Raw genomic sequence first — 22406 nt, forward strand, 5'->3', positions numbered from 1 at the left:
TAGTATCCTTAATCTTGGTAAATCCTGAAGTCTCCCTCCTCTCCATCAATCAGGACCCAATCCAGAAGTCTCACATTTAGCTGCTGTGTGATGTTGTCCGCGTACCCTGCATAATCCGCAGAAATATTCATGTCACTCACTGCCCACTGACTATGGCCAAAGACTCCCTCTCTTTTCCTTTTTTGTTAAAGTGTCTCTCCTCTCTACCTCTTAATTCAGTGGAGCATATGATTTAAGAACAATGAATCCTTTACCAACTGCACAAGAGCTGTATATTACTTCATGCACACACACACCACGGTGACTCATCCAGTTAAACGTATCATTGTCAATTCATATACTTAAATTCAAATTCAGAGATTCTTGGTTTCTGTTGCAACCCCTTTGGCAGGTTCCAACAGCAAGTGTGGCCATTGAGGGGGCGTCCGCCCTAAACCGTGTTCGTTGGGCTCAAGGTGGCAAGGAAGTTGCTGTTGGGGACTCAGAAGGCCGTATTTGGATCTACGACGTCGGAGAGGTACATGTTATTTGGTTTGGGTGTTTTGATTTAGTGTTTTGGTGTTCAGGCTTTTTTTTTTTTTTTTTTTGCTTGTATATCTGGTTTAAATACTTAGTGAAATTATTGACAGTACCTTGTGGACCGTTAGAGTCCTCCCTAGTACATTTGCAAATTTCCATTGACTTCAGTGGGAGTTTGGGGAGACCTCCTTAGGGCCTAATCTGGTCTTCCGTCTCCACACACAGGACCCGTTAGTTAATGATCAGGCTACTTTCTGAGTGCTGCCGAATTCCCAGCAATCCTGTGATGAAGCATGGTCTTCCCTCCACCTGCACTCCCACCCACCCCACCCCCTGCCAATTTCATGAGAATGAAAAGTTTGCCAAATTCTTCATGCTCCCATTGAATTTAGAATTTGTTGTTGATTTTGAAAAGTCAAGCTTTAGCTGGTGTGTTCAATTAAAAGGTATATACTATTACTCTTTAATTAAAAGTAGCCAATTAAATAGCTGAGGTGAGTCAGAACTTTGTACCGTTTTCATGACATTCACAGTTGTTATATGCAGTGTATACTTCTCTGGTTTATCTTATTATATGATGTGTAAAATATTTCTGAATATTATGGCACACATCAGAAGAAAGAACTACATATTTGATTTCAGATCAATCTCCTTGAATATCCATACTACACGTAATATTACATTACAAAACAATTTTATAGAAGCATATCTGTTTATTTTTCTCTGTGAGAAAGTGTTGACAAAAACCTTCATTTCTTATGGGGTGAAAGAAGTTTTTTCTTAAAGACAAAATATTGAAGTTTCAAGCCAAACAAAATAAGCATGTTGTATAAATTGTGTTAGTGCAGTACGAATCTAGCATTTGCATCCCGGGGGGAACATACACCGCATTTCTAGGCATAACCTCCTACACCTCAGGAGTGTGCTTTGGGTATCGGGTGGATGGGCAGAGCTGATCACACTGAGAACGGCTCTTTATGGTTTCATCAATGAGCTGTCTACGGTTTTGGCAGTCCTAGATGGTGTGTTCTACAGTGGAACTTGGGTGATGCTATATGGCAGAGTTGGTTGTGTTGAAACAAGCTGGGTGGTGTTTGTGTGTGTACGTGTTTTAATTCAGAGACAGAAACCAAATGACTTCAGAGATGGGAGTTTTCTGCTGGGGATGTTCAACTCTAAGTCAAATAGCTGAAGAATCTCGCAGTTTCCCTGCATACTATTTCATTAGACTCCCCCCTGACTACTCCTGATGCCACAGGCTGAGTCATTCCCACACTGACAAAGGCTCTGTTAATATTCATCCCCAGTGGTGAAGAAGGAAATGGTCTGGTGACTATTGACGTAGCTTGGAACCTTGGAGAAAAAGAATATCCTTCAGGAACTGAAAATATTGCCAATATATTTTAAAGCCAAAATATTGCCAATATTTCCTTCAGTGAATATTTTAGTCAGCTCATCTTTTTCATGGTCTTCATCAAAATAAATCTAAGCAGCAAAAACACGTATTCTACATTTGTTCATTTGTTTAAAAAATTTGAGAGGTAAGAAACAAAAAAGTTTCTCTCTTTCCTTTGTTTATAATGGGTATAATTGCAGCAGAGAAAACAGATGTGCTCAGAGATGAAATGGTAGAAAATAGATGAAATTTAAAAACTCCTTTCTCTACCTTCCTTGCTTATTATACAGAACATTCATTAACTCTTTTAGGAGTATATACAACATTACTTTATCCAAGAAAAGCATAATAGTTCGACAGTCTGGTTTATTTAAAGTAAGGAATTTTGAAAAACCTGTATGTTGACCACACATAATTCATATATACACATAATTCATATATACATGTAATATACATTCACACACACCACCTCTAGGCAATAAGAAAATACGGCATGACATATATACAGAATTTACTGCAATAAGTTATAATGTAGCCATGGGACAGAATTACTTGAATATGACTCATATTTTGGGAGTATATATATGATTTTGTAAAAGTTGCTTTGACTGATATGTGGCTGCTAAAACTTCTTCCTACGTTGTTGTCATCATTTCTAAATTGTATAGTGTTGTTATACTCATATTTCCTCTATCGTACTAGTGGGTCAGGCTGGTTTTCATTTTAGTATTATTGCCCTTGCTTTTCTAAGTGATATTACAGACTATAGAAATGTCTGCAACTCTAGGCTGGTCTCACCTATTGTCTGGAGTCTAGACAGGCTATAGAAAAATCTCTGTGACATACAATAGGCCCAACTACTTGTAGGATTGTTTATCCCTACAAATTCACTACCAGGAAAAAAGGGCTATACTATTTTACTGAGAGAAGCTAATATTATAATCTAGCCCTTTTCTGAAGGACCGAAAATCAGGGTAGGCTTATATATTCGAACAATTCCTTCTGTATTGTTTGATCCTATAAAAAGTAATCTATAGCTCAAAAAACTCAGACTTTTTACAGTGTAATTTTGCTGAAAGTGTATATTTTTCTGAGTATTTTTGTAACGTATTTACACATTTATCTCTTGTATTTTGGGGGAAAAGTAAAGGGGTACTTTTCTGTTTCTAATACCCTCTTCTAAGTTTCTGAAGCCCAACTTCCATGTACTGAAGGGAAAGATGACTTTCCAATAGCTAACTTTAGCTGAAGCCCACTCGGGGGAGATGGTAGATGATAGGAGATACTGCAATGACAGTAATTACTATTGTCTTGATCACCAGACTGGAACTGATGGAGCATAACTGTCCTTAGACGTTGTTGTGTTTTGTTGTGTTGGTCACATCCAACTCTTTGCAACCCCATGAATTGTAGCCCGCCAGGCTCATCAGTCCTTGGGATTCTCCAGGCAAGAATACTGGAGTGGGTTGCCATTCCATTCTGTAAGGGGATCTTCCCAACCCAGGGATCGAACCCCAGTCTCCTGCATTGCAGGTGCATTCTTTACCGTCTGAGCCACCAGGGACGCCCCTTAGAAGAGAAGGGCACCCCGTAAACAGTACCCCACCAGCCTTTATAATCACCTACACTGTGGGAAGCCAGAGAGAGTGCCTTTACAGTAACCTGGCCCATCTGGAATTCAGGGTCAAATCCAATACCGGTGCATGGCTGACAAAGGAGAAGGGGTTTGAGCAGGAAGTGATTTTCAAAGGAAAAAAAAAAAGAGAGGAAAAGAAAAAGGATGTCATTGAGGATCAGACAGCCTGCAAACTGTGCTCCCATTATCTGTATTCAAAATTGGTCCTCCCGTCCCCATTAAAACGAAACCCATCACCAGGGTCACGCTGGCCTTTGGATAGAAAACCTGGCCTGTGGAACCTTCTAGGAAGAAGATGAAACGCTTTCAGGTAAGCCTTATAAGACAATCTGTATATGAAAGTTAATGGTAGTTCTGAGAGGACACTGTTGATCCGTGTTCCTTGGACCTCAGTACATCAGACTGGTGTATATCAGAGGACATGTCACACTCGTTCTCCCGTAGTGCTCTTGACCGAATTTTCTGTTAGGCTGTGGAGAAAGGAGGCAAGGGCAGCAGGCTGTCTGTCACTAAGGTCCTGTTTTAGAGCGAGGCTGGCTTCACCAGCGCTGTTGTCTCGCAGGGCCCCATGCAGAGGCGCCCTGAGCTGGGCTTAAAGCTCTGCCGTCATCGTCCTGCAATTGTTCAGACATTGTCCAGCGAGGTGCCTTTTGTTTCCAGGTTGCACTGGGTCCCTCGAACTCTGTATTCAGTCTGGTCCAGGAGAGTATTGCTTTCAGTACCCTCACAATACAAATCAGAAGTGAGAAGTTTGGGTCTTGACGTAGACCGTTAGGAAAGAGAAATCTTTAGGGAGGTGGTTAAACATCGCACCTGCTATATGATGCTTGTATTACCTCTTCTTGGCATGCATGCGTGCATGCTCAGTTGGGTCTGACTCTTTGTGGCCCCAAGGACCATAGCCTGGCAGGCTCCTCTGTCCATGGGATGCTCCAGGCAAGAATACTGAAGCAGGTTGCCATTTCCTTCTCAAGGGCATCTTCCCAACACAGGATTGAATCCGTGTCTCCTGCGTTGGCAGGCAGATACTTTTACCACTGTGCCACCTGAGAAGCCCAGTATTGAATTACCTATTCCTTAGGACTATTTTAAAATGTTGGATGAGAATAGCAATGTTTCCACATTCTCAGTATCATGATATTTGGGTATTTGGTGGATATTCTAGTTCCGCTCCCCACAACCCTCTTTTGATCACGTCATTTTAACTGAGAGTGTAATACAGTTTTAGGGAGAGGGCTCTGTGATAGCTCCGTTCAGGTGGCGTTGAGAGGGACAGCCTTTCTCTGTCCCCTGAGAGGACACCTCTGTGACTACCAGTGGAGACAGCTCCATTCAAGTCCAGGCGGACGTGCCTTCCTGGGGGACCGGCCACTCAACCAGAGGGCGCTGCAGAAAGGGTGGGTGTCACCAGTCATGGACAGCCATCTGTCCCCTCTCCTGACCCAGCTGAGGTGCAGCTGCCGCAGGGAGTCCCAACACAGCGCCCCATGATCGTGCCCACCTCTATCATGTACAATTATCCTCTGTTACTTTTAAGATGATGGCAGAGAGCAGTGGCTCGGATCCAGATTTACTGATGCAATTTATTATGAACTTCTGAAGGGGTAAACAGGGGATTGTGTGTGTGCTCACTGAAATCACCAGATTGAGTCTGTCCATCCTTTTTTTTTTTTCCCCTGTTACATTTAAATGGCAAAGGCATGAGTAACATCGCAAAGCCTATGAGTAAGGAGGTAAAATATGAAACGCAGTGTTTTCAGGTAGGCCACATGACGCTTTGTTTATACAGCCTACGTTTTTGGTTGTTTGATTTTGGCATTGTATCTGGAAAATATACCGTACACATTTATTTTCACAGATAGGGGTCTATTTTCTTTGCAGAGCAGGTGCTTACCTCCTATTAGCATAAATGGAAGTTATATGAATTCCATGAAAGAGAAGACCCCTTTTATTATTTGGCTATAATTTTCATTCTATTCATGCATCTTAAAAGTTACTTAAATAGACAGTGTGGTTGCATGCACCACTTAAAATTCAAAGATCTAAATTTTCAAATGAGCCCAGCACTTGAATAAGTTTGCAGGATTTTGCTCCCCAAACTATGGGACACCATCTGTTTTGGAGCTGTGTGATCCCATTCAATTAATTGAAAGATGAGTAAGATAACAAGTCATAAATTAACTACAAATATAACCTGAAAATGTTGAGTGTATTCTTCTTCAGATCTGTTAATCATTGTTGGATTTTTCAAAAATGATGTGTGAACACACATATTCTTAAGAATTAAAAATAAGAATTAGTCACGGCCAAGGCTCTTTACCAAATAGCAAGGTTTTCTATATATAGAGAGAGAAAGCTGATTTTAACAGCACATGGGCCAGTGAGTGTAGAATTATTCACGTGCCTTGATGATTGATAGCCAGCCTCGCTACCTGTCTTCCTTGCCGATGTGTTTTACAGAAAGCCCGTTGCCATTGTTAATGCTTCGGTGCAGTCATTCAGATGCAGCTGTCATAAACACCCCCTAACAACTATGTTTGCTGCTTATCTGAATTAGTTAGAATGCTGTTTGCAGCCCCAGTTGTGAAAGAAGCAGTTTATCTTCCACCTCCTATTTATTTCTTTTTCCATTAACCTCTTCTAGGGAAGATTTTGTTTTCAGTTGGGATAAATACGCGAAAGTTTCAAATCCCTGATTATATTCCTACAGTAGTCAAATGATAAAATTCCAAAATCATTTCAGCTGAAAGTAGAGTTGGAAAAATAAAACAGCAACTGAAAAACTGTAATTTGGGAGATGAGGAAGTCTTATTGCCCTGGCTTTCTCTGTTTAGTATCCTGTTCACTCATTATCTAAGGGAATGTGTATTAATCTTGAAATTTTAACTCTGAGCTCTGGCACCAGTTCGTGTGCCTTGTTTGCTGTGACTCTTGGGGGCCAAAAGAAGGGCAGTCATCTTATAAAAATTGTAATAAATGGAGTAAATTTGACAGTTGTCAGTATGTTAAAAGGGCCTTAAAAAATCTTGGAAGGGAAAAAGAATAGGAGATCAAATGCAGTCGCTAAAGCATGGTTTTAAATGTTAATCTGAATCTATTTTAAAGCTACAATTAAAAAATGGAATGAAAATTCTACTTGGAATCCCAGTAGGAAAAATGACCTATGCAAGATACTTTAGAATGATGGTCAAGGTGTAATGTACAGGGCCTATACGAAGTGCCTCCAGCCGTCCTCACAGACAGCTAGAGGAAGAAGAAAAGATTCCGTGAGCCGTTTTCCTTGTACTTTAAATCACTGTTCAGCAAAGGAGCACCTGATAAACTGGAAGTATTGGGAGTTAAAGAGTGTTTGAGCGACGCAAAATAAATAATATACGTATGGTTTTTAAGTGGATTACACTGAGGCAATAATTGTTCGCTTCATGGAATGACTTCATGTTTTCCAGTAGGACAGTGCCTACATCCATTTTCCACAGGAATTTATGCCCTGAATATAAATAATCCCCCTCTGTGGGGAAGGCTGGCATGCAGAACACAAAATACGAAGTTAAACTGAAATTTGGGGGTTGATTCAAATAAGAGTTCCCTTAATGAAAAAGAACTGCACTTGAAATCAGTCGATTTAATTATTGTGCTTTATGAAAGCCATTATCCTCTGCCGATGACGAGCCTGATAGCGTGGCTAAGTTCTGGCAGTATCCAGGAGGGGAGGGGAGGGCAGAACTAGGCTCAGCTTACCGGAGTCCAGTTATAATTGCCCCGAACACTTGTGTTTCTCATTAAATGAGTGTGGCCATAAGTTTCTAGACTCTTGAAGGTCTTTTAAGTGCTAGCTTATTCTTCAGTGGATTAAACAGTGTTTTTTCCTTTTGCTGGTGCTAAACACTTCTTTTGGTTTTTCCCCCATGGAAAAGACTTATATGATGCCAAAATCCAGATAAAAACTGAAAATCCAGATACTTAGTGTTTTTAACCTGAATGTTTATTATCATAGCCACAAACCTGTGCAGTTAAGTAAAAAGCACAAAGGCATATTTGTATGGACAGATTTGGGGTGCTAATAAATATAATTACATAAAATAGCTACTTTGAAATAATGTATTAGTTCATTTCCTTGTCACAATAAATTATGTATATTTGAAATAAAATCATCTGGTTAAAGTATATGATTATAATTTTAGTGTTAACGTGATTTTTTTCTAGGAAAAGTATGTTAAAAAGAAAGTGCTATTCCAATTAATGTTTAATTATTCATCTTATAGTAAATGTAGTAGCAGTGGGTCTATTTTGATAATTACATATGTTAAAGACCATGATTAAACTAATTATTATATAAATAGTGTGCTTATTCAGGTAGCATTCGTTTATAAATTTTCAAGCCACTTTTTTTTCTGAACGGATAAGAAAATACTTATGACTTCTATATATTATGGAGTAGTTGACTAAATGAAAGGAAAACCCTAATACTAATTTTATAAAAACCAAATTAATATGTGCATAGTAATTTGCAATATTCAATGAGATTAATATATTCCCATTTTGGTGATAAATGGTCTTTGAATATAAACCTTCTGAAACAAGTATTAGTTTGTATAATTAATCATCTTTATGATTCTTCTGTGGTTTCAAACTGTCATCTTCAATAGCAGTTTGGATTCTGAAGCAGTCATTAATTATAGTGTTAATTTTTTTTAATGTCTAACAAAATTGTGTTTAGTTTTAGAATTCCAAAACTGTTAAATTTTATCTTGAAACATTACTGCCTAGAACAGTAGCCTCAAATCACGGCTTAGACCAGCCAAGCATGAAGCTGCTCCAATCATATGAGTCTAGATTAACACTGGCCTGTACAGAAATGAAGAGTTATTTGTTTCTTCTGTAAGTATGTGTGTTACTATTGGTATATCTGAAATAGAATATGGAATCAAAAATCAAATACATGTTTATGTATAAATATTTATATGCCATGTAGGCTGGACTTGCAAAGTGAGGAAGTGAATGACTCATTGTATTCCACTTTCACGAAAGGTTTGCATGAATTTCTGAGACTGTCAGCTATCAGAACATCTTTTCCATTTTAAAACATGAATTATTTATCATTTAGGGAATATCAGAGCTTAACATTGTAGGAGCAGTTTTGCACTCTTACTCCTTAGGCTGGCAGATGAAACTTATCAGTAGCCCGGAATTCTCTCTGATCTTTGTCCTCATGGTCGGCCAGTACTTTTGCAACATTTAGATAGAACCTTTAATCAGCCTAGCAGCCCTCCTTTGGTTAATCACATTCCTCACTAGAGTTTTTCTGATCTTCAGAGTGCCACATCTACAGATACATAGATACTTGCCCATTGTTGTCTGTTTGAACAGGATAACCTGGCCTAGAACAGTGCCTGGCATATTCAGACACTCAAATCAACAGGTGAATGAATGTTTCACAGGTGAAAGTTGAAGGTTAAGAAAAAGCTTCCTTGTGTGAAGTGTTCAGACAGCAGCCTCCAACTTGTCTATAGATCGATGGCCAGGAAAAAATAAGTATATTTGCATGGGAAAAGGTATGTAGAAAATAAACTTAGAAAAGAGTGCTTGTTCTTCCTCTCCAATCTCTATTCCAGTTACTCTTCTCTCCTTTGCTTTTAAAAGTGAGCAGTTGGTCACTAGTCATAATGAAAGCCTAACAGTTGACTCAAATAGTTGTTAAACCACTGGAAAAATGCTTCTTTTTCATTGTGCTTTTTTTGGACACTATAGATACGGTAAATCATGAACTACATTATACAAATACCTCTTTTATGCCCAAACATTCAGTAGGAGGGAATGACATTTCTTTTATTACCTTGGTAAATGTTTTTAAGTTGTCTAGCAATAAGCCTTCTTTTTTGTCAAAACTACTTAGATGCAGTGGTTGCTAGAAATTTACTAGAAAAACTATAGTTAATAATATCAGAAAGGGAAAGGATATATGTTTAGTCAGCTAGTATGACAGATCAGTTTGAGTAGTGTATGCTCTTTCATTTCCCCGTCATCTTGATCTTTTGTGTTATGGAAAAATAGTGGTAATGAAGTTTAAAAAGTTTATTTTCCATTATTGCCCATCAGTCAAATGTCTTTAACATTTTTTTGCATCTTTTGAACAGAGAAATAGATGCTTCAAAATAATAGAAAAATAATGCTTAAGACATTTCTAAAGAAGAGGGTGACAAGATTTTAATACTGATGTGAACAAGGTCATCTTTAAGCCTTAGTGAATTAACTCTTTCTCAGCTGTGTGATTTTTTTTTTCCTTCTCAGGTAAAAACTTTAGAATTTTGTCATGCATCCCATGATGCTAAATTTTAACATGAAGAGTATTTCTAAATGTTCATTTTTTAAAAGAATAGTGTTTAAAATTATTTCCTTTGACATTTGCTGGCTTATTGAAATTGATATAGGCCCATATTTGTTACTGTTTACTTTGGACTTTTATGTTCTACCTTTATATCTTTCCTTAATTGGGTGGTAATGGATTTTTTAAAAGTATTGTTCTAACAGACATGCTATAAAAGTCATTTAAAGATTCTAGGAAGAGAACTTTAGCAGAAAGGTCTCAAGCTTCATGAGTGACTGAGGGATCCCTTGGATGGGATTTTTAGATAAAAGAAATTCTTTCTTAACCAAAAAATAGTCAGATATCATCAGATGCCCATGGGTTAGCACGCTGCTAAATTCCACAGAAATTTTAACCTACTGACTGGTAATAGATGGTACAGAATGTAGACTAATGTAACGTCTACTTTCTGGACTTCTCTAAAACTGCTGTAAATACTTAGTTACCACACGGTATGCACTCTAGTATATTTATGTGCTCTGTACACTGCATTCTGGCTTGGAATTTTGGTTCGTGGTTTCATCCATTGTTACCAGTGATGGTAGACTCTCCAGAGAGTTAAATACAGTGGAGCTTGGTCGTTCCATTCCGACGGCTGTTTCATTGCTTATTACCTCCCACTTTGCTTCCATCTGTGTGTGTGGCAAAGGGAATTGTCCTAAAAAATATAGGCTTCCTCTGAACACAAATGTGTGTTTGTACACCAGTGAGTCTGCAGTCTTCTGAATTGGGGTGACGTTAATAATCGTACTTTTAAAAAAGCTTTTAGAACTTAGGAAGGTTTAACAGTTCTATAGAAATCCATGTTCATCTCCACAGTTTCTGTAAATGCATTAACAAAAAAATCAACGCTTATTAAAGTGAAAAGGTGATTTGTAAGATATCATTTTTAGAGAAAAGTTTCATTGTTAGGTTAATACAGGAGCTGAATGGCCATGTATCTTTGGAATCCATGGTTAACATAATCAGGCTTTTTTTAAAAAATGACTCCATTTAATTGAAAGATTACAAAGATGCCGATGAACCACATACTCATGGAATATTCATCCTGAAACCTGAAGTCCTATTCATTTTGTTTGGTTTCTCAGATACATTAAGCATCATAAACTGAAATCACGGAACACTTTTGTCTTAATTATCCAAGCTTTTTTTAAAAAAGTAACCTACTTTTATACTAAGCAAGGCCTGAGATATATTTTTACCATAAAAAATACAGCATTGGGCTGGTAGGAGTTGCTGCAGATAATGCAGCTATTTAAAATCAGCTGCTAGGTACTATAAAACCTTTAAAATTACTAACAAATGAGGGGGCTTGACTGAGGGCTGTTCAGAATGGTTAGCCATGTGCTTATAAAAAGGGACACATGAATGATATTTGTGTGTTTAACCCTGGTTATAAAAAGTCATTTGATTTTTATAACAGCATGTTCAGTGGTTACAAGGTCTTACGACTTGAGCTAAAAATGTAGAATCCCACTATAGAAAGTGCCATAAAAAGGAAATAGCTCGATAAAACTGTATTGGTCATATGTGAAAAAGATGCATGTGTGTGTATGTATATGTTTACAAGGAATAATTATAATTCAATTTTTTAAATTAACAAAGCATCCTCTGATAGGATTTTTCTTGTGATCTGAAAGAACCCTTTCCCCACACCCAGTTCATGAACCTTAGCTATTATTAAATGTATGACTGTCTAGGAAGTGATTTGTGTGGGCTTTTAAGAAAGCAAATGTGATAAAATTTAAGATGTACTTCTAAAAATATGCAGCTCTATATAGGTGAATGGAAGGAAATGGAAGAAAGAAAAAAGGAAGCAACAGCAATTGGAGGAGAGGGAATTAAGAAGAAAAAATATAGGGAAAACAACCTCTTTAGTCCTGGTTTGTAATGTCCAGAGACTGAGCTTAAACTCTTTATATTTGGGGGGAGATCTTATTTAATATTCACAGTGGCCCTGGGAGTTAGTGGCCAGAATTGCTTTCTCACAAATGAGGAAGGAAAGATCTGAGATGTTAGAGACATACATTTCCTAAGGACACACAGCCAGTTATTGGCAGAGCTGTGAAAGAAATCATATCTGGATGATGTCTGAGGCTGAAAAAAGTCTTTTGTGGCTCCTTTCTCAAAATCGAGTTATTATGCAATCCTTGGCACAGTGGTTAGCCTAGTGGTTAGCCGGGTGAGTTACCGGGGGGGTGAGGCAGGATCTGGGGGGGCCCCTCCATTCCAGTGTGGGAGGAGGGCAGACCCGTGACACAGACTCAGAACTGCAGGGATGGAGGGGCAGCGTGAACATGATAGATTTTCGTGAGTCTTCCCCACAACTTTTGCTTTTTATTTCTGACCTGTGCATCTTTCAGGAATCTTAGAAGGTGAAAAATAAATAATATTTAGACTCTTTCAGCAGGCAACTGAGAGCACATGACCCGCCTGCCCCCTGCCATGGTATGCTGGCATTCATTCCCTGAAGGGCTGAAGCTCCCGACTGCCCACTGACCTGGGGCAGCCTGCATGGTCTGGAGCGAACCACTGAGCTCCCTGTCCTTCCATTTCCTACCTGTTAGACGTCTGTTCCTTAAAGTCCTCACATAGCAGGCGTTAGAAATAATTCTTAAGGAAAACAGGACCACAAAAATATAGAACTGATATGTATGCTGGTCAACATATTAATGTATCATTTTTAGGAGTATGTTCAATCTGAGTAACTGTTCAAAGAAAAAGAATGCATGACTATTCTGTGTTGAGCTCATGATTCTTCATTAGATTTTACCTTTCTCATCCTCTCCTCATCTCTGCCGATACATGGGTCAGATGCTGTTATCTCCATTACAGTTGAGGCAATGAGAGGTTAAGTGCCTGACCGTGGCCAGTAAGCAAGCTGAGAGCAGGACAAACGCTTCCTGTGCAAATCTAAGGCTCATATTACCTCCTCCGTAAGGCCAAATTGCTACCTCAGAAACTACCTTTGGCCTTCGTTCCCTCAGCTGTAAATATATGGTCCTAACCTGTAAAAGGCATTTACTCTTAGAGCTAAGATTTTGTTATTTCAGGAATCAGCGCCCTGAGTGCTTTTGGCATAAAAATGCTTTATGCATTTAGCAAAAAGTTAGAAAACAGTCATACAGTTGTGGGGGGTGGGGGGTGGACTAGATATTGGTGAACCCTGAATATGAAGCCGTAGGAAAATCTGAGTCATCTCTGACCTAGGTTGTGGACTCTGGCGGATGAATCTGAAGGCAGAAAATGTTTCCAGATCCACTTAGATTCAGTACAATCCTGCTCAATTTTTACAGCCTCTTTGATATAACTAGGCTATTTCCTTCTCAGTTATCATGTTTAATGAAATTACTCATCACCAATAGAAACTTAGGAATATTTTTCCTATCAGAAATGTCAATTGTTTGAAAATTATTCTAAACTACTGTTTGCTGGGGTGGGGGCGCAGAATCTATAGTGATGGTCTAGATTTAGCCTTTAATGCCTTGATAGAACCCTGAAGAGATGCTGAAACCATGTCATTAACATGCCACTTGCTTCCCCACTATTTGTGTGACATACAACACATCCCAGGGAATGCTGCAGTTGTCACTGTAAGAAGGTAGATTTTCAAGTACTTCACTTTCTGAATGTCAGCGAAGTTTAAAAAATCAGAACTATGCTAGTATTCCCACATTTTGACCTAAGAAAACATGGTCATTAATATACATTGTCTTCATATCTTTAGCCCTATCCTAGTGTCTGGTGTATAGTTGGTACTCAGTCCATGCTGAAATCATTATTAAAAAGACATATATATGCTAGTGAGAAGGGCATGACAGCAGTCCTTTTCTTTGACTAAGAAACATGACAAAGATTTTTCACTTACTTAATGATAAAGGCATTACTGGATTAAAAGTCTCCTAGAGAAAGTTTCAAATGCATTTGTGCTCATGAGAAGAGTTAGGAGCTGCCAAGGGTAAGAAGGACACAATTCTGTCTAGACAGATGCTGTTTAAAATGAAAAGAGTGGTGGTCTTGTTTGTTAGGACACTTGTTGGGTCTTACCTACAAGTATTCAAATATCAAAAATTACTAACTTTGGGTGTGGATACAACCTGTGAATACACATTCAAACGTTCAAGCTAAGATTATACTTAAAGTGCTTCCTGATAGTGATATCTAATTCTAAAAATGGGGCAGTTTGCAGCTCACCTTCTAAACCTAACGTTACGGTGATCTTGTTTTTATTGTCAGCTAGGTGAAAAAGTGTAATAGAATGAGGTAGATGAATTTGAGTTTCTAGAAGCAATTTTGTTTTCATCCTGTGCTATTCAAGCATTTGTATGTGAACCAAAGCAAATTAACATTTCTAGTTAATCAAAAACAATCAAAAGAAAGAAAACTTCTAATATTTTCCCAACCTAAATGAAACTTTCACAGATAAAAAGGACAGCAAGTTATGTTAGAATATGGTGAAACATTTTATGAGGGTGAATCTGAATTTTTAAGGACTGTTACTTCCACCACTATGGAAAAAAGTCAAATGTAAGTTCTATGGTAGGGTATATTTTTATCAAAAAACTTTTAAATTTGCTAAAACTCATTTTAAAATTATAAACAGAAATCTGTTACATTTCTATATCCTGAAATATTGGAAGAAGAAAGTAAAAAAAAAAAAAAAACATTTAAAATCACATCAAAAGTACCTACCAAGAATTTCCTGGCAGTCCAGTGGTTATGACTGCACTTTCACAATCCCAGGTTGTTGAAATAAGATCTGCAAGCTGTGCGGTGCAGCAAAAAGAAAAAAAAATATATATATAAATAAAACATTTATATATAAAATACCTAGGCATAAACTTAATGAAGGAGGTGAAAGATCTATATATTGATAAAAGAAACTAAAGATGATTCAAAGAAATGAAAAGATATCCTATGCCCTTGGGTTGGAAGATTTAATATTGTTAAAATGGCCATACTACCCAAAGCGATCTACAGATTTAATACAGTCCCTATCAAAATACCCATGACATTTTTCATAGAACTAGAGCAGATAATTCTAAAATGTATATGGGAATCACAGAAGACCTAGAATTGTCAAAGCAAGACTGAGGAAAAGCAAAGCAGGAGACACACCTTCCAGACTTCAGGCTATACCACAAAGCTATAGTAATCAAAACAGCATACAGACAGACTTTTAGACTCTGTGGGAGAAGGCGAGGGTGGGATGTTCTGAGAGAACAGCATTGAAACAAGTATACTATCAAGGGTGAAACAGATCACCAGTCCAGGTTGGATGCATGAGACAAGTGCTCAGGGCTGGTGCACTGGGAAGACCCAGAGGGATCGGATGGGGAGGGAGGTGGGAGGGGGGATCGGGATGGGGAACACATGTAAATCCATGGCTGATTCATGTCAATGTATGGCAAAAACCACTACAATATTGTGAAGTAATTAGCCTCCAACTAATAAATGGAAAAAACAAAAAATATTGAATGATTAAATGAATGTTATAACCTTTATAAACATGTGGAGGAGAAATTAAATAGATCATTCTTGTCTGGAAGTTTGATATTGTGTTTAATGAACTGACTCTTTGGTGCAAAAGTGAAAAATGATATTCTAATTTATACCTTCATTTTTCTCTCCTTATTTGTACTAAAAATGTAGATTAAAAAAGAGAAAATTGCAACTATGACTAAAATCCTAGAAATGCCAATAAAAATATCAATTAAAAAAAACAACAGCAGCAGCATACAGTATTGGCACAAAAATAGACATAGATCAGTGGAACAGAAGAGCAAGTCTAGAAGTAAACCCACACATCTACTGTCAGTTAATCTATAACAAAGGCAGTAAGAATAATCAATGGAGAAAAGACGGTCTCTTCAACAAGTAGTGTTAGGAAAGCTGGACAGCATGTACATCAATGAAATCAGACTATTCCCTCATACCATATTAAAAAAATAAATTCAAAATAGTTTAAAGAATTAAATATATGATACCATAAAATTCCTATAAGAGAACATAGGCAAAACATTTTCTGACACGAATTGCAGTAATATTTTCTTAGATCAGTCCCCCAAGGCAGTAGAAATAAAAACAAAATTAAACAAATGGGACCTAATCAGACTTAAACTTCTGCACAGCAAGGAATGGGAGAAAATATTTACAAATGCTGTGACTGAGAGGGGTTTAATAGCCAAAATATACAAACAGCTCATATAACTTAGTATCCAAAAAAATTAAAAAATGGGATTTTTTTCCCAAAGAAGACAGACAGATGGTCATATAGGCACATTGAAAAAATGTTCAACATTACTAATTATTAGAAAAATGCAAATCAAACCACAACTAGATATTATTATCTCACAATGATCAGAATGGGCATCAAAGAGTAAAAATAAAAGCTGAAGAGGGTGTGGAGAAAAAGGACCCCCTCCAACAAAGCTGGTGGGAATGTAAATTGGTGTGAAAACTATGGAAAACAGGAGTTTCCTTAAAAAACAAAACTAAAAATAGTTACCATATGATCTAGCAGTCTCACTTCTGGGTATACATCTGGAAAAGACAAAACTCTAATTGAAAAAGACACATGCACCCCAGTGTTCATAGCAGCACTATTTACAACAGCCAAGACAAGGAAGCAATGTAAATGTCCATTGATGAATGGATAAAGGAAAAACTGGTATAGATATATAATGATATATAAAGTGAAAGTAAAGTCACTCAGTCATGTCAGAGTCTGCGAAGTCCATGAATTCTCCAGGCCAGAATATAACTTAGCTATAAAAAAGAATGAAATAATGCCATTTGTAGCAACATGATGAGCCAAGAGATTATTATGCTACGTGAAGTAAGCCAGACAAATATTGCATAATGGGGTAATCTAAAAAATGATAGAAATAAATGTATATACAAAACAGAAACAGACTCATAGACATAGAAAACAAACTTAAAGTTACCAAAAGGGAAGATAAGAGGGAAGAGGGATACATTAGAAGTATGGGGTTCACAGATAGAAATTACTATATATAAAAATAGTTAAGCAACAAAAATTTATTAACACAGACAACTATATTCAATGCTTTGTAATAATGGAAAATGGAAAAAAGTCTGAGAAAAAAATCACTTTGCTGTACAACTGAAACTAACACAATTTTAAACTATGCTTCAATTAAAAAAAAAACCTCAAAATTTTGGTGAAACCTACTTATAATCATTTAATGCTTTATTATTAGAAATATTAGAATTACTAGTTTGATTTAACAAATAAAGGAAAAGGACTTCTGAAAAATTCATTTGTAAGACATGTGCAACTTCAGATGTCATAAATGATACTCAGTTCTGTCCCATACTGTATCTGGTTGCAAAGTCAACCCTTCATGTTTCATAGTGTTTATTAGAGTTGTTTCTTAACAATGTTGCCATGACCGCCACATGAAACTATGTAAACACATGGACCTGGCTCTTTTTTAGGATACATTTTCTATACATTGCTATCAATAAAACATTACATATAGCATCATACAGTAACTTAAATTTGTGCCATTTTAACTAATAATAAATGTAGTGTTATGTTTAGGAGTCAAACCCCTAGAGTATATCACTTTTATTATAGTGAGACCTGCTTTTTTCCAATATTTAATGTTATATGAAGTTACGAGGTGTTTCAGATTTAGCTTGATTCTCATCTTCTATGAGACAAATTTGTAAGTACGTTATCGTGATTGGCTTTTGTCTCTTCCTGAGCATTTTGTTTTGTGGTTCATTGGGCTGGGGGGCCGGTGCTTGGTCAGGAGCTGGAGAAGAGACAGAGAGTAGACCTATGCTTTCATATAAATATGGTATAACCCATTTCTGCTCATGCTTCTTGTTAGCTCTTTCATATAATTTATTTTGAGGACTTCATTTCCCCAGTGCAGTATTTTCTAAAATTGAAGAGAAAAATGAAGAATAGTGGAACACAGAAAAAGAACTCAACATAGAGAAAATGAACTGAGTGAAGAGGTAATAAATAGTGCCATCCGAGACTATTGTGAACGTGTGTCGCTGTCTGAGCAGGAATGTGGATTCATTTCAGTCACTAGGGAAGTATTTCACCATTCAGAACTCACTCATATGACTAAATCGAGTTCTTGTTAGTATTGCGTTTCTCAAAATAACAAATAAGAAGTACCCCCAAAAAAGTTTAAAAAAACAAACACAACTCACCTCCTGTACCTGTATATCATTTGCAGAATTATGTCCTTGAAACCACCTGAGGACCAGAGCACGCATTGAGGGATGTATTTTGTAGGGTGATGATATGACTCTATAATAAGCTGTCTTGGCTAGATCCTATCTGAGAATACCAGCCCCTGTAATAAAAAGTTAAAGTTCTAAAAGTTTGGCTTTATACAGTAAGAAATTTTTCAGCTGTAAAAGCGATCTCAGAGTTCAGATTTACTTGCTTATTTTTGAAAATGTACACTGATTGGGATGGATGTGTTATTGATGTTTATGAAATATGTGGATAGCATGTGTGGCACCAGCATCTGTAGACGGATTACATCTTGTAGGGTAATCTTCTGAGTAAATGGCTCTACCGTCGAAATAAATTTTACTCTATATGAAAATCATTTGGACTTCTACTTGATCCTGCTTCTCATCTTCAAATAACTCTGTTTTATTCCAAACACTTGCATGGTACCTTTAAACAGTTCATCTTTGGATGCCATGTAGAGAAATCATTACCCTTCAACTCAGCTCACAAAAATTCGTGCATGCGATTTGTGTCAGATGGGATTAATTTTTCTCTTTACTCAATTGTGTGCAGGAGAAGATATATATAAGATTATAAATCCCTCTTCTTGGTGAGTTAGTATAGAATACTGGCTGAGGATATAAATACCAGATGACATTGGCATGGATACTGGCAAGCTGGGCAACCTTGGCAAGATGAGTTGATCTTTTGGTGCCTCAATTTCTTCTTCTGCAACATGGAAATACTCTGATTATCCAACATAGGATTGCTGTGAGGAAAGAGAATACATGTCAAGTACTTAGAGCAGAACTTTTGGTAAATGTTACTATTATTATTATTCATCGGCATCATCATATAGGATCTTGCTAGAAAAGCTAAAGCATCTTACTAGAGTAGTAAGGTTTCTTTGTATATATAAGCTATACTTTTGTCATACCTACTGGTATGTTAGCAACATCTTTTTTAAAGGGATCAATAGCATTGACTTAGACAATACCACTGTTATTTCAAAGTCCTAATAATACAGTTTTTATTTGTCATGTTTGCTGTAATTCTGGTCATCTTACTGCAAGTGCTTTAATGCAGCTACTGTATAGTTTACAGAAGTTTTTTAATGTTTTATAAATTGCACACATGATTGTGCTCCTGAGAGTGACAGTATTCTTTTAAATTATCAGTTTAAGAGCAGCATTTCAGAGATCTGATTCAAGGAAGAATGTCTGATTTCCTTTGCATTCCACGGGAATCATCTGTTTCAAGAGGAACAGTCATGCAGGCTTCAAGGCTTTCGGTGTAAAAGGTAGCTTGTTGACCAGTTTCCATTCATTTGCTTTGCAGCTTGCAGTTCCCCACAATGACGAGTGGACCCGATTTGCCAGGACCCTCGTGGAGATTCGTGCTAACAGAGCTGACAGCGAGGAGGAGGGCACCGTTGAGTTATCTGCCTAGTGGGCTGAGCGTCCCCACCTAGACCTTCTGCAGCTCAGCATCTGCAGTCAAGTCAGCTTGTATTCCTGTTCACTCAGTCTCAGTATTGCCCTGGCCTTCTGGGTGCCATGTTGTGCCAGCTTTGCTCCAAGTATTCCAAATGTGGCCCACCATACTGTCCACTGACCTGAAATTTGCCAGAGCATTTCTGTCTTTATATTTCTGTCTCAAAAATGGGGGTGGGGGGTGGGAGCCTTTCTGGGTTGAGTTGTTGCCTTTTAACTACTTAGTAGCTGTATTTAATAGCTGGAAACCTCTGGTTAAATTTGTGCTTACACACACTCCTGGCATAGTCCTATTAAATCCATATGAAGCCAGATATGATTAGGTACAGATGTGGTGTGCTTCATGCTATGGTACAGGGCCAAAGACTTGAGATGATGTGTTTTACACGGTGACTCATATTATGAATGGATTTACTAGAAGAACATTGCTGCTCCTTATTTATTGTGGTGTGCTGCATGGAACATATTTATTTGAAAGCATTAAAATAAACGATCCTAGAGCATGTGCCTAATGAGAGGACTGCATTGTCTCTCTGTTGCTGTTGAGGTTACATTAAGTTCCAAATAACAATTACAGTATGCTGGTTCCACCGAGGACAAGAAATCTTTAGAGGTTTGTTGGCAGTGAATGGAATGAATTTTAATGCCTATTATTTCTAGGTACTTTAACAATATTTCAAATATAGCTGATCATTGATACTTGTCATTCAAGCTAATCCAGTCTGACAAAAGTCTATGATTCCTAAATATGACACTGGTATTGCCAATAAAATGTTCCAAACCAGGTCTGCACCAGTGTGGATAAACCCTTTGCTTAGGAAAAGCCTGATTAAAATTCTACTGTGGCCAGGGGGTAAGAGAGATACATTAGAGCCATGTTAAAGATTGATAATGAATTTACAGGCAGCCAACCTGGCTGGACTTAAACCAAGACTCTGGTTTTATTTTTTATGAAGGAACGTGTGTGGTATTTCTGGAAAGTTCTTTCTTGTCTCCTTCTCCAGATCCACTCTTTACCCAAAGAATATCTTAAGCATTGGAGGAAGAACAGGTTAAGATGAACCTATACCAAATGTTCCACATTTCATTGTTTTTTAATTTATACCAGAAAATTATGTTTACTACTATTGGACTAGGAAACATGTCTATAAACAACTTTACAGGATTTTTTTTTTCAAAAAGTCATTTCATGCTTAAGAGAGAATTAAAATAAATAGTGGTTGAGTCATGAAAATTATTTAAAGAGAGGCTTTTGGTGTTTTAGGAAGAGAATTTCCATGGTGCTTTATTGGTAGGGATTCCTTGAACTGTGAGATTTCTTGTAATTTGAAATAATTGCTTTTTCTCTAAGTGTCATATGGTAGGTATATCAATATTAAAATTCTTTATAAATATACATTATGTTTTTAAAGATAAAATGAGTGTCTAAAATGGGTTTAAAAACAGGCCACAGTTCAATGAGACACAAGACCTGTACTGTGAAAACTGTAAGATCCTGATGGAAGAAATTGAAGACACAAAGAGATAGAAAGATATACTGATACCATGTTTTTGGATTGGAAGAATCAATATTGACCATATTGGTTCTTTCAATCAATATATAATCAATCAAAATGATTATACTACCCAAGGCAGTCTACAGATATAATGCAATCCCTGTCAAATCACCAATGGCATTTTTCATAGAACTAGAACAAAAAGTTTTTTAATTTGTATGGTAACACAAGAGACCCCAAATAGCCAAAAGAATCTTGAGAAAGAGAAACAGAACTGGAGAGAGCGGACTCCCTGACTTCACACTATTCTACAAAGCTACAGCCATCCAAACAGTATGGTACTGGCACAAACACAGAAATACAGATCAATGCAACAGCATAAAAGCCCAGACATAAACTCATGCATCTCTGATCAATTACTCTATGACAAAGGAGGCAAGGATATACAAAAGAGAAAGGACAATCTCATCAATAAGCAGTGTTGGGAAAGCTGGACAGTCACATGTAAAAGAGTGAAATTAGAACACTCTCTAAGACTGTACACAGAAACTCAAAATGGATTAAAGATCTAAATGTAAGGCTGGATACTATAAAACTCTTAGAGGAATATTTATATCAGAACACTGACATAAATAACAGCAATATCTTTTTTTAAACTCCAGCTACTATTATAATGAAAATAAAAACAAAAATAAACAGGAACTAATTGAACTTAAAAGCTTCTGCACACAAAGGAAACCTTAAACAAAATGAAAACACAGACTACAGACTGGGAGAGAATATTTGCAAATGAAGCAACTGATAAGGGATTAATAAAAATAGCTCATGTAACTCTTACGTCAAAAAAAAAAAAAAAACTAATCAAAAAATAGGCAGAAGATCTAAACAGACATTTCTCCAAAGACATATAGATGCTCAAAAATCACATGAAAAATGCTCCAACATCATTAATTAAGAGAAATGAAAATCATTTCTAAATTGACAACCACAGTGGGGTATGAGGTCTCACACATCACGCAGGATGCTGCTGCTAAGTCACTTCAGTCATCTCTGACTCTGTGCGACCCCATAGACGTCAGCCCACCAGGCTTTCCCATCACTGGGATTCTCCAGGCAAGAACACTGGAGTGGGTTGCCATTTCCTTCTCCAATGCATGAAAGTGAAAGTGAAGTCGTTTAGTCGTGTCCGACTCTTAGCGACCCCATGGACTGCAGCCTACCAGGCTCCTCCATCCATGGGATTTTCCAGGTGAGAGTACTGGAGTGGGGTGCCTT

General features: G+C 37.3%; 1 protein-coding gene across 1 annotated transcript in view; it reads left to right on the forward strand.

Moving 5' to 3' along the window:
- The window catches only part of DYNC1I1 (dynein cytoplasmic 1 intermediate chain 1), a 370725-nt gene extending 350908 nt beyond the window's left edge, over positions 1-19817 (forward strand). Inside the window, exons 16-17 of the mRNA XM_061166296.1 lie at positions 392-517; positions 19481-19817. Of these exons, the coding sequence (XP_061022279.1) occupies positions 392-517; positions 19481-19591 (237 nt within the window). The 3' untranslated portion in view covers positions 19592-19817. The remainder of the gene's footprint in view (positions 1-391; positions 518-19480) is intronic.
- Positions 19818-22406: the final 2589 nt, after the last annotated feature.

The sequence above is a fragment of the Dama dama genome, chromosome 18, assembly GCF_033118175.1.
Source record: "Dama dama isolate Ldn47 chromosome 18, ASM3311817v1, whole genome shotgun sequence".
NCBI lineage: Eukaryota > Metazoa > Chordata > Mammalia > Artiodactyla > Cervidae > Dama > Dama dama.